The sequence below is a fragment of the Pelodiscus sinensis genome, chromosome 3 (genome assembly GCF_049634645.1).
Source record: "Pelodiscus sinensis isolate JC-2024 chromosome 3, ASM4963464v1, whole genome shotgun sequence".
Taxonomy (NCBI): Eukaryota; Metazoa; Chordata; order Testudines; family Trionychidae; genus Pelodiscus; species Pelodiscus sinensis.
The window spans coordinates 32,175,564-32,189,002 of record NC_134713.1 but is presented as its reverse complement, the minus strand read 5'-3'; the positions used below and the strand labels follow the sequence as shown (position 1 = coordinate 32,189,002).

At 44.8% G+C, this 13,439-nt stretch overlaps 1 protein-coding gene across 1 annotated transcript; it reads right to left on the bottom strand.

The window, feature by feature from the left end:
- Positions 1–4,354: 4,354 nt before the first annotated feature.
- ADI1 (acireductone dioxygenase 1) lies at positions 4,355–11,929 on the bottom strand. The gene is made up of 4 exons (XM_075923542.1): positions 11,704–11,929; positions 8,192–8,311; positions 6,301–6,480; positions 4,355–5,063 (listed from the first exon to the last, which is right to left on the bottom strand). Exons 1-4 carry the CDS (start codon positions 11,821–11,823, stop codon positions 4,941–4,943), a joined length of 543 nt encoding a protein of 180 aa, XP_075779657.1. The 5' UTR covers positions 11,824–11,929; the 3' UTR covers positions 4,355–4,940.
- Positions 11,930–13,439: the final 1,510 nt, after the last annotated feature.

Genomic DNA, 13,439 nt, shown 5'->3' with positions numbered 1-13,439 from the left:
AAAAGCTGGTGTTCCTTAACACTGCAAGGGAAGCAAGCATTAAGGAATAATACAAAGAAGCCCTCTGCCTACTGAGTCTTCCCCCACTGTTCTTTTTTCTAGGAGTCATATAATAATTACATTAATTCTCAAACAAGGGGTGATGAGTCAGTGGTAATATGTTAAAAAATAGCATTCCACAAAAACAGTACTTTGCAAACTATAGTCAGTGCTTCATTACAGACCTTCCTAATGCCCAGATTAAGTCATTTAAAGAACCAAACAGTGAAGGAATCGCCTCTCAGTAGCAACCAGCAGGGTCTGGGCAGTTGGACACAGAACTTTGAACCAGCAAATCCAAAATTGTAAAACTGGTTCTTGACACACTGACATGATGGCTGCATCTAGACTGGCATGATTTTGCGGAAATACTTTTCACAGAAAAGTTTTTCCATTAAAAGTATTTCCGCAAAAGCACATCTAGATTGGCACAGATACTTTTGTGCAAAAAGTGCTTTTGCACAAAAGCATCCGTGGCCAGTCTAGACGCGATTTTGCGCAAGAAAGCCCCGATCGCCATTTTAGCCATTGCGGCTTTTTTGCGCAAAACAGTTCTTCCCTGTCTACACTGACCCACTTGCGCAAGTATTCTTGCGCAAGAGGACTTTTTCCCAAGCGGGAGCATGAAAGTATTTGCACACGAAGCACTGATTTTGTACATTACAAAGTCAGTGCTCTTGCGCAAATTCAAGCGGCCAGTGTAGACTACTGGCAAGTTTTTGCGCAAAAGCATGTGCTTTTGCGCAAAATCTTGCCAGTCTAGACTCACCCGACGTATATTGGGTGTGTTTTAAAGAAGGACATAAAACAATCACTCTGGGCACTGATTTTTCTTTTTTGTCCCATAAATAAGTTTATTTCTATTAGCATTTGAGTATCCCAGCAAGGATTGACATGCCATTGTACAAGGTTCTGTACGAACAAATGACAATCAGCCCCAGAGAGTTCCCACTGTGTGATTTAGACAAGTGCAACAGGTGACTAAACAGACGGCAGTGAGAGTTGAAGGTAAGTAGTAACAGGTGGCTACTACTGAAACAAGCTTTGGTAGCCTCAACTGAGGGCATTTAGTTGCACATAAGATTTGATGGAAAGCTGTTCAATCTTGCAAGATTCAGATCTAAACATATTGGGAGGCCAATATGTCCTCTTTGCTGATAACATAGCAAATATCCACACTTCATTGCCATTCTACAGCTTCCCTTCTCCTGCTGCCCTTAAAGCTGCAGGCAGAAGGGAAAGGGCTTGTATCAGGAAGCAGGCCCTGCACACTTTGTGCCACATAGCAGGACCCTGCACCTCTTCTGTGCTGCCATGGCTAAGCCCACTGCTCCAGCCGAGCCCCCCACAGCTGCCAGCACTGCCTCAGGCAGCTCCCAGGACCCTGACAGGGTCCAAAAGAGATACGCATCTTCCTTTCTGATGCAGAGATCCTGGACTTCTTTCAGGTCTGGGGTGAGGAGAAAAACCTCCAGAATCCCCGCACCAGGTGCAGGAGCACCGACATCTACGAGCGCATGGCCAATAGCCTGGCCAGCAAAGACCACAGCTGCACCTAGGGGCAGGTCAGGATAAAGGTGAAGGAGTTGAGGAAAGCATGTCAGGGCCAGGGAGTGCACCTCCCACTTGGGGGTGGCACCCAAGACCTGCCAATATTACTCCCAGCTCCTCCACATCCTGGGGGAGCAGGTTAATCCCTTCCACCCCTCCCCCTTTGCAGTAGACTCAGGTCTTGACACACCCATCATAGCCCCCCCGGGGGGGTGCAGTTGGTGAGGAGGCGGAGGAGAAACTGAACCACAAGCCAGCACTTCATGCTCGCTCTGGAGCTGGTCCCCCACACCCTGGATATCTCCCAAGCATCATCAGAAGCCAGGGAAGGCCCATCGGGTGAGTGTCATTTCTCCCTCCCACACACAAGGGCTGTGTCTACATTGGCCCCTATTACGGAATAGGCATGCAAATGTAGCACTTTGGAAGATGCAAATCCGCGAGGGATTTAAAAATCCCCCCAGGCTTTTGCATTTTCACGGCCACCGCTTTTTTCCGGCTTGGAGATAAGCCGGAAAAAAGCATCCAGACTGGCGCGATCCTCCGGAATAAAGCCCTATTCCGGAGGATCTCTTATTCCTACTTGCAATAAGAGAGCCTCCGGAATAGGGCTTTATTCCGGAGGATCGCGCCAGTCTGGACGCTTTTCTCCAGCTTATCTCCAAGCCGGAAAAAAGCGGCGGCCATGAAAATGCAAATGCCGCGGGGGATATTTAAATCCCCCGCGGATTTGCCTCTTCCAAAGTGCTACATTTGCATGCCTATTCCGTAATAGGGGCCAATGTAGACGTAGCCACCCACACATAGGTGGCGAGGGGCTGGGGTGTGCTCCTCACTCACCCCTCTCGGCCTGGGGATTGCACAACAGCCTGTACACACAGGTCGCCCCACAGTGCCAATCTGGGGCACACAGCTCCAGGAAGCTGCACCAGAGCGGGACAGCCTCCCGCCACAAGCCACCACTAGAAGGAGGCTGGGGACATGGAGACACACACATGCATACTCAGAAGTGCCGCACATGGGCATGCCTGCATGGTCAGGGCAGCACCTGCTCCCAGGGACAGCACAGTGAGGCACAGGACCATCTGCTGCTCACACACACTTCTCCTCCAGCCGACAGGGATACAAGTCTTCTCCCCTTGGGATGCCGCCACTGCTGGACCTGGCATGTGCGCGGCATGGAGGCAAGCCCAGACACCTATGGCCCCCTCTCACCTGCAGGATCCCAGTCTAGTTGGAAACTTCCCATGCCTGCTTGTCCCTGGGATGTGGGAGCAGTGAGGCTCCTCCTGGACATTTGGGTCCCTGTAGGATAGAGTCCCCTGTCTAGGCCACAGAAAGCCTTCCTTCAAGCACATCACCTTCATCTGACCCGAGAACTGTCGGTCTCAACTCACAGATGAGGGCAAGGCTTGATGCACATTGTCTTCAGGGATGACTGACCTTCTCTTTGTTCTCCGCAGCTGGACTAGCTGCAAGAGAGGGTCAGTCGACACCACCTGTGGCAGCCACCCAATCCCAAGTGATCCGCCAGCACAGGAGAATCCAGGAGGAATTCTAGCAGGAGCACATCTCCACACTGTGAGCCCTGCAGCATACCCAGATCAGAGACTGGAGGAGAACATCTAGCTGCATTAATTTCCCAGAAATGTAAACAAAATTGTTTGTCTTGGGTGATTGGCTGAATAATAAGTAGGACTGAGTGGACTTGTATAAAGTGAATTTAAAGATACTATCTTTCTCAGAGTGCAAATAATTGTAATAAAAATAATTTAAAGTGAGCAGGGTACAGTTTGTATTCTGGGTTGAAAATGAAAACAATATATTTGAAAATGTAGAAAAACATCCAAAATATGTATAATAAATTTAAACTGGCATTGTTATTGTTTAACGATGTGATTAAAATTTTGACTGTGACTTTTTTAAAAATCTAGTTAATTTGTTAATAGTAGCTAGGATGATAAGTAGCACACAGACGTTCGGGACTATATCTGTATACATTTGTGATTAAGATTCTAAATACAGCATGTTTTCTTAAAAACCACTACTTCATTATCAGAAATATATAAGGGATTAAAAATAATTGCAAGTCTTTATAAATCCAAAGACTGCACTAGAAAGAAAATGTAACTTTCTTACAAAATGGAACTTGACAAATGGAAGAATCTCTTTAATAAGACGGGCAGATTTAACCTAACCCAATGACTACATTATGAAGATTCATAGGGTACGCCTACATGGAAATAAAAAGCCCACAACTGGTGCAGCTGAATCAGGCTCACGGGGTTCAAAAACTGCTGTATAGGCCTTCGGGCTCAGGCTGGAGCCAGAGGTTAGGGCCCTGTGAGGATGAAGGGTCACGGAGCTTAGGCTCCACGCTGAGCATCTACACAGCAATTTTTAACCCACAATCTGAACACTACCAGCCTGGGCCAGCCACAGCTGTGCTGCAGGACTTTTATGCCCACAGAGATGCACCCAGAAATGCCCCAGACCTTCATTTCCACTATCCTATGGAGTCATTTGCACTTGTGCTAACCTGGTTTAAAATGTTACTAATTTGGAAAGGTATCACTTTGCATCCACTGTGCACAGCTGTAAACAACTGCACATATTGCTCAGGAGTGAAGACTTTGTATGCCTTGATCCTCATTCCAGTTACAACCTCATCAGAGGACTGTGCAGGTCAGAACATTCTGTTCTCTAGGCAAGCTTTCAAGAGTTTCAACAAAAAACAGTCATTTATTGATATTGCCGAGGAGACTTATTTCATTAATAATTCTTTAATTACTTAGTGTCTAAAGATCTCAAGCCTCTAGATTAAGGTGTGTAACTCTACTTATCTCCATTTTACAAGTGGTGAAAGTAAAACAAAGTTAATTATTCGTCCAATGTCAAACAGCAAGTCCCAGAAATACTATTGCCTTATGAGTTCTTCACGTCAGGACATGAAAATAACAGACTTTTAAAAGTTAAAAATAATTGTATTAAAATATTACAAAAGTAAATCACTGCAATTCATTATAACAAAGTCACAGACATTTGTACTAAGGCAGAGCTAGGTAAATAGCTTATGAAGATTCTGATGATGTAAATTCATCTTGTACAGATTCTTTGAGAGAACGTAGAAGTTTTTTAATTCAATACAATCATCTTAGGTGATTTGATAGCATCATTTCAGACTAGAATGAATATTAACTTTTGTCCACTATTCTGTATTCACCCTCCCAACATCAGGGCTAGAAAAGCACAGCTGGACAGGGAAAAGAGAATACACCCTGCAGTGAGTGGTACTGAAATACAAGTTTCCCAATTTACATTCTCAGTTCCAGACATTAGACTTCAGAGTATTACTGCACCACTTCTGCCAAAAATTGCACGTACTGTCCTCGAGCTGGAAAGTGATCAGCTGGTCGGTTGTATGCTGTCCAGACCGGTTCTCCAACAAACAGCCTCATTGCCTTCACATAGTTCTGTGGATGGAAAGAAACTGCAAATAGCTTAACAGCTCCTTTTGGAGGGATCTGAATTACAGAATTTAACAACTTCTGTGGAGCCTCATGATAATTTGCACTTCTGTAGCATCTTTCAAAGAATTTTAAGGTACTTAAAGAACTTTACACCATCACTATTTTGTTTTAGTGTTCCTTAGCAATCTGGCCATTGTAGTAGGAATGGTCCTTAGCAATGATATACCATTTTACAAACTTAATCAGACCCTCAGCACCACTATAAGGCAGATAAAGTATTATACCATTTCACAGATGGGGAAATCCAAGACCTTAAGTAAGTCACTCAAATTTTGCCTATAATGGGGCACAGACCTTGTTGTAGCTATACCAGCATAAACCCCCTAAGTGTAGACATGAAACGTTGGAGTTTGTGCCAATTGAGTACATAATTTTCCACATTTGGGTTGGGAATCAGCACTAAGGCAGCTACAATGATTGCAGATTCAAGGGTATTCCCCACAAGCAGACTAGGGATGTTACATATTCATGATTATTCAATTAATCATGTAACCAGATCAAAACTTAGTGGTTACATGATTATTCGATAGTCCCCGGGGGTGGGGCCAGCAGCCAGTGCAATGCCGGCTCCATTCCTGGGGAGCCCCCTGCCACCTCCCACTGCTGTCTCTGATACAGAGGCAGCAGCTCAAGGTGGCAGCAGCCCCTGTCTGCGGGGGAGTCCAAGCTCCCTGCAGGCAAAGGCTACACCAACATCCCACAGAGCAGCTCCCCCGCCCTGAAGGGGTAGGGCAGGCAGTTCCATAGGGTCCAGTGCTCATGGGGAGCAGACTTAAAATCTGTCTCCCTCCAGGCTTATCGGTTAATCATGTAGTTGACTACATGTTGACATCACAAAGGCAGACAAGTCTCCGTTCCTCGGCCAACTGTAGTGACAGCGTGATGGATAGCTATAAAAACTGACCATAAACTGATTTCATCAAACCATGAACTGGTTTCACACGAGATTCAAAATGGGTCTAAGATGGCAGATATGACCATATAGATGAGCTATATATGAACAGGTAACTTAGGAGTGCAAGTTCAGGTTCTGTAATTCATTTTGTATCCCTCACATTTCTGATGTAATGAATTGCAGATCTGAAATAGCATACTTAATCACCAATATGCAATATGCTTTTGTACACTCGCCTGTCAATATGTATCATTAGGAGTATAATAGATAAAGCCATGTACAAACATTTTCATCCAGTGTAAATCGGTGATATATGCCAGCAGGAAGAGTTATCATGTCTCCCTTCTCCATGAAAATCCGGATCCATTTGTCATCTTTGTCTCGAACATCAAAGTAGCCACTTCCTTCAAGGATATAGCGAATTTCATCATCCAAATGCAGATGTTCTTCATAAAACATTTTTAGCTAGGATAGGAAGGAGGGGATATTATATTTCTTTTTAAGTTTTACAAGCAAAGAAATAAATCTAAATACAACTGCACATAGAGATAGTTTCCCAATGTCTGGGAATCATTTTCCAAAGGAATCCAGAAAGATATAAAGGTCTGAACAATGCATTACTAGATTATGTCAACTGCACATGAAGTCAGGTCTCTGGTTGGTAGGATAATATTCATCTATAGTTGTAAATTTATCTAGAATACACAAATATGACAAGAGCTAAAGTCCCCCGTCACATTATACAGGAATAAGCCAAATGCAACATCACTGCCTAGTGTGTCTAACCATCTTCACGGAAACAATACAAGTAATTCTTGCCAAGCAAGATGCCTGCTGCATAGTGCTTCATACTTCCAACATGAGACATCCCCTCCGCTAGAGTCCCATACCCAACGCCTCACACTCTAACCAGGAGAGACAGATTTTTCTCAGATCTTTGAGAGGGTAGGATAGATACTTTGTCATTCAGGCATTTTAGGACCAATAATTCCAGCTTCTGAAGAAGTCCCATGAGGACTTATCAGGAGAAGTTGTGGGAGGGGGAAAACTACTGCAATGCCATGGGGAGGGAAGAAAGTGATAAATGCAGTTGTTCCTCAAGGCCTCATGGTATATATGGAGAAATTTCACCATTGGCATCAAACTCCTGAGTTACATATCATTCACATTCAATTGGAGTGTCACATCTTTACATTAACTGGTGAGGAAGGCGTTTCATTATAAAATTCATAACTGAGAATTTGACATTGCCCCTCCTGTTTCTGAAGCAAACAGGACATTAGTTCCCCAAATTAAAAAATTTTTGAGCTGGAGAACTGTACAAATCCCTCAGACCTTGCAAGTGTTTAACACATTACAGATTTTAAAAAATTAACTGGAGACAAAAGCACTAATTACAAACTAATACATTTTGTGGGCTGACAATCCCCAAAGTGCATGTAGCTGTAGGCATGTTCCAGCTATGAAAACTGCCAAGTGAACATGCTCACAAGTTATTTCAAATGTATGGGAGGTCTCAAATTCCCATCCAAATAAATTTGGCAGACATTCCAATCTCTCCCCCTCCCTCCCGCCAATGGTGAGTGTGTTAAAATATTCTTAGCACTGAAAATCAATCACCTTGACAACAAGGCCAAGAGAGAGAAGAGTGGCCTCCTTTTTCTGAAAACACTGAGAAATTATTTATGACAGTACTGAGGAATTTGTTACTGTTTAAAATTACCACCATGTCCTAGGGCTGCAGTGACCAAACTCAGGGTTTGCTGCACTGAAGTTCACTGGGGAAAGATTTTGCCAAAGCCGCAAGCTGGCACTGGTCTGAACTTAGTTTGTATGATAATCTAACAGTGTTTGCAGGGCGCCACTGGCAAACATGCAGTTTCAATGTGACAAATGAGAACCACTCTTATTAATGGGAACCATTCTAAAAGGCATCAGATGTAAGCTACTGAAGGGAAAGCAATTACAGAAAACACTAAATCCCATGTCTTTTTAGAAATAGAATCCAAGCAGCCATTTGCAAATCTAAAAACTGAAGAATGTGATTTTTAAAAATGGGGAAAAATCCATTCTTCAAAGATCAGGTTGTGAGCATGCACTTTAAAAGCGGGTGCACACTCTAGTGGCAGACTTCAGAATTTACTCCCTTCCCAAATTCAAACCACGGCTGCTTTACCTTGTCTTGATAATTTGGCAGCTTATCTTTATGTATCGTTATTATATCCATCCAAGAATAGTTTCTCTCTTTCCGAATCCTTGCTAGCTCTGGGTCAGTCTCATAGTTGTCAGCGTCCAACTGTGACAGGTTTTGGAGGGCATGGGAGAAGGAGAGGGAGGGAATGAGGAATTAAAAACAAACATCCATGAGAGACAGCCAGGATACCCAAACAGCCACTTCCAAAACGTGCAGGCAGTGAGTATATAAATAACATTTCAAGTTACATTCTAGTAACTAATAAGTCCAGCAAAGTCATTTCTTTGTTGTGTAGTTTAAAGGGGAAAAAAGGAGGATTATAAAAAAGCTAAGCCTTTCAGAGTCAGTGTGGGTGTCTCAGCAGGACCTACAGGGGAAACAACCTCAATCTGCCTGCAGACACTGCTCCCACAGAGTCTGTTTGTCTTTAATGAGCCAGAATCCCAGTGAATCGTGTCATCCTCCCTCGCAAAAAAAACAAACAACCCCCCCCCCCCACACACACACACACAAAAACACCATACCACCACACACACCACAACACAGGGAGTCCCTCATGACTAATCAGCCAGGTTGTCATTGTCCCTGCACAACTGCTGAAGTTTAGAGTTACCAGGAGGAAACAGTCTCATTGTTTGTAGTTACTTCACTACTGCTTTCCCACAAGGCAGCCTGCCAACCCTGGCAAGGCATGCTTCCAAAACAAATTAGCCTCGGTAGGGGAAGCAGCAGCATGACAGAAAAATAAATAAATAAACATTCAGTTGAAAGATGGCAACAACAATGGAGGGCGAGGGGGAGAATGTCTTAATTATTTTAAAACTTAATTAAACTTATTTGGTTACAGACTTTCTTTTGCTTAGTGTCTATTATTACTCCACTTCTTGGAGTTAGGGGCAGAGAATGACTTCTGAGATTCCACATTCTCAGCTCTCCTGTTTTTTGGTAGGAATCAACAGTATGCTCAGTGACTTGCTACTGGTAAGCCTACACTTTATGTAATAAATACCATGTTATAAAAACCTTTGCAACTCTCATCACAGGTACATATCATAGTCTTAAAAGAGTTTCTCATATCAGGCTTGTAAGAGTCGCTTATAAAGGCTATTTGCATTAGTGAACCCAGCATGAGTCTGGGTGAAACAGGAATTACTGAATTCTATCTTGTGTATCGATAAAGGATACAAAGACTGTCCGGCTTGTAGCCTGCATGCAGAATTGCTTGATTATGCAGTTTTTCTGTTTGACCCACCCACAAAATGGCATTTATTCCATAAATGTAGCTCAGCAGTTACAGATCACCACCAACACATGTGTGCTTCTCTTCAGGAATGAAGGATGTTAAGATGCGCTTATTTGTGTAAAAGTAAACGCACTGAAGTAGCAGGGGTTTGGTCTGCATGTAATCAAGAGGGTTAACCGATGAGCCCAAGCTCATTGGTTAACCGTGTACTCAGCTACACATTTACATCCCTATTAGCAACCCCTTGAATTAGCCTGTGGGAAGGAGAGATCACAGTTAGCTACCCAAATACCTTAAAGTAGAAATTTCATTGTATTTATGTATATATATATATTCATCCTTTCAGCAGGGCTGTAATATGCTTTGCACTTAGGAAAATTCTTTTACCTACTTCCCACTGTTTCACTGTCTGACAATCTAAAAATCAAATTAAACACATTTATACCGATTCCACCCACATTGGGCAGGAGTGTTTCTGTTTTAGCTGTACAGTAGAACCTCACACTTACAACCCGACTGGTCAACCACACAACTCACTTGGAACTGGAAGTATGCAATCAGGCAGCAGCAGAAACCAAAAACCAGCAAATACTGTACACTACTATGTTAAACTACTAAAAATAAAGGGAGAGTTTTAAAAAAATGTAACAAGGCAAGGTTTCTTGTAAATTAAGATGGGTAAAAGCAGCATTTTTCTTCTGCAAAGTTTCAAAGCTGCATTAAGTCAATGTTCAATTGTAAAGTTTTGAAACAATGACAATATTTTGTTCAGAGTTATGAACATTTCAGAACAACAATGATCCTGTAGCACCTTAGAAAGTAACAAAAATATATTAACAGTATCATGAGCTTTCATGGGCACAACCCACTTCTTCAGATGACAAATATGGAGAAGTGTGTTGTGCCCACAAAAGCTCATGATACTATTTATATATTTTGTTAGCCTCCAAGGATATGTCTACACTACAGGACAAGCCAAATTAAGATACGCAATTTCAGCTACGTTAATTGTGAAGCTGAAGTCAAAGTAGCTTAACTTGGCTTTTGGCGCTGTCCACGCTGCAGGAAGTCGAAGGAGGAACACTCTTCCTTTGACTTCCTTTACTCCTGGTGAAAGCAGGGTTATCCGCATGGACTAGAGCACCCCTTTCACTTCCAATTAGCTGTCTTAACTAGACCGCTAATTCAAACCCTGAAAGATGAACAACAGCAGCTTTGAGTGTCATCTGTAGTGTAGAGGTACCCTAAGGTGCTACAGAACCATTGTTAATTTTTAAGGTTTTTTTAGTTACACACTAACAAGGCTACCCTTCTGAGACTTTTGAACATTTCAGAGTTACAACTCTAAGGTTCTTACATACTGGGATAGTTGAAATAGATAGTTTGTAACTCTAAGGTTCTAACATACTGGGATAGTTGAAATAGTACAATCTGAGCATTTAAACCAGACCTCAGCCATAATCTAAGTTCATTTTTAAAAAAGTGGGGAATGAAGAGGCTCAGCTGTTTACGTACTTATTGTCTCTGGTGTACAGTAAACCTCACACTAGGACTGAAAGCATGTTACCGCCTTTACATGTAATCATGCTCACATGCTCCTGAGTCCAGCAAAGATCTTAGGTATTCTCTTCTACTTAAACAAATCATGATTTTTAAACTACAAGGGCAGAGACACTGACACTCCTTGTACTTTTAGGAGCAAGTATCTGCCAAGTACAGTGTCAGGGCCCAGACAGGCTTTTCAGACTACCCCCTACATGTGGATTTCCTTTGGCACAGATTCTGTCTCTGCGCCGCACTGCACCATGACGACGGGTCTCCATTGTCTCCAGTAGCAGCAAGAGATGCAGGCAGCCCCCATGGGGCGGTGCACAGACGCGGTAAGGAAGTGAACGCTTCAGCAATAAGCAGGGGAGGCGCCAATCAAACAGCTGCGGTTACTGTCCTAGGGCTGCGCGGCAGGGGCTGAGGCGCAGGGTTAATTTGAAAGGCAAAGGGTCAATGACGCTAGCGGGGGAGAGCCCGTTGGGAGGGGTAATCGCAAAGCAGCTTTCCCCGGGCACCCCGCCCCCTTCGGGTGCCCGGCCCGGTTTGGGAGCCGGGATCGGGGCCGGGCTGTAAACACGCCTGTGGGCGGAGACCAGAGATGGCGGGGCCCGCGCTGCGCCAGCGGCTGCAGCGAGACCCTGCGGCACCCGGGCTGCAGGCGCCGGCCGCTCCCTCCCGCGCGGCGGCCAGTCTCGCCGCCTACTTTCCAGTGGAAGACTCCGAGGCGGCGCAGCTGCTGCAGGCTGACGGGCCGGTGCGGCTCCAGCCGGTGCGGGGCCCTCTGGTCCTCCGCGGACGCGTCCATGTACCAGGCTTCCACCATCCTGACCCGCGAGCGCTGCCGCTCAGCGCGCCGGCCCGGCTCCCGGCCAGCCAATCCGGCTCGGCCCGGCCCAGGCCCGCCGCCTGCTCCCCCCACGCACGGGCACCGCACACGCCTGCTGCCAAGGCGCCCGGCTCCGCGGGGGAGGCCAGGTTCTGTGAGCAGAAACCCTCCTGCGTGGAAACAGGTTGGAAGAGGAAATCCAGCCGCATCGCTGAAATACTTGGCCGTAACATACACTAGTCCAGCACACAAACACACCCACCGAGCGCTGGTGAGCATGCCCTGCCATTGCCATCTGACTGCTATTTCATCAGCTGGGCTCTGTTTTTAATGGATGTGCCAGTCGCCGGGTATGCTTAGGTGGGTCTAAAGATGTGCGTGCTTGTCACCATACACTGGGTAGGGTTGCCAGATGGTTGAACCAAAAATACCAACCTCCCCCCCCCCAAAAAAAAAAAAACATTGCGGAAAAATTCTGACAAGGAAAAAAAAAAAAGGACTCTGATACTTATGAAGCAAAATAAATAATGAAACGGCATTAAAACAGCTTGGTCCCTTTCAGAGTGAGTGCAGAGTTAGAATAGGGATAGGAACGGGAGTGGTTGAGCACTAAGACCCAAGGAACTCATTGCTTCCCCTTGGTCTTTAGACTTTTTGCTGTTGGCCATTTTGTGTTCTTGTTCAAGCCAGAACTTAGCTTCCTTGCGGAACCAGGTAACCATGGGGTCTAGGGGCAAGGGTCTGAGGTGTCGGGGCCAGGGGCTGGGCCTGGGCACTAGGGTTGCCAGATGTCCGGTATTTTTGCCTCCTGGCTGGGAAAAAAAATCAGAAAATACCAGACATTTCAGGTGTCCGGTATTTTCTGAATTTTTTTACCAGACAGGAGATGAAAATACTGGACTGTCGGGGTTAATACTGGACACCTGGCAACCCTAACACTGGGATAAATGCTACTGATGTTAAATTGCGGATCATCACCTAATGGAGTAATCGATGAAATTTCCATTAACTACTTGCAACTTTTCAGTTTAAATGGAGTAGGAGCTGGGCTGCCACATCAGAGTTACTTCCTGGGGACAGCACAAGCTGGGAACTACTACATTTAGACAGCAGAGTTAGCTCCCCAGGGGCAGTCCTGGCTCATGCCACTCCTAGGAGGTAACCCCCCTGTGCCTCTGCCTCCTCACAGATGGTGCTGTGGAGGGAACTAGCTTTTAAGCTGGCTCCTCCCAGCTCTGGCTTCTGTTCTCCCCTCCACCCAACCCCCCGCTTGCTGCCTCTATTATTGAGGCAGCAAAGGGGGGAGGGAGGGCATGCAAGTAGTTGACTCGACTATTCCTTTACATCTTTAATAAATACACTGGTAAACGTTTCTGTGTCCAGCTAAAGATCTTGCACTGCTCCCATTTCTATAGTAAGAAAATGGCGAGGAGTCCTGTGGCACTTTAAAAACTAACAGATTTATTTGGGTATAAGTTGTAGTGAGTAAAAACCATTTTGTCACATGCATGGAGCCTAATTTGTGTTTTGATAGACATTGACTATTTGTCTGCGTCTAGATTGGCATGATTTTCCGGAAATGCTTTTAACGGAAAAGTCTTCCGTTAAAGGCA

Excerpts from the sequence above, each read along its gene's own strand:
- ADI1 (XM_075923542.1), bottom strand. The coding sequence starts at position 11,823 with ATGGTGGAAGCCTGGTACATGGACGCGTCCGCGGAGGACCAGAGGGCC. Across the intron at positions 8,312-11,703 it reads TCGGAGTCTTCCACTGGAAA|TTGGACGCTGACAACTATGA; the intron begins GTAGGCGGCGAG and ends AACCTGTCACAG. Across the intron at positions 6,481-8,191 it reads TGCCAAATTATCAAGACAAG|CTAAAAATGTTTTATGAAGA; the intron begins GTAAAGCAGCCG and ends TTCCTATCCTAG.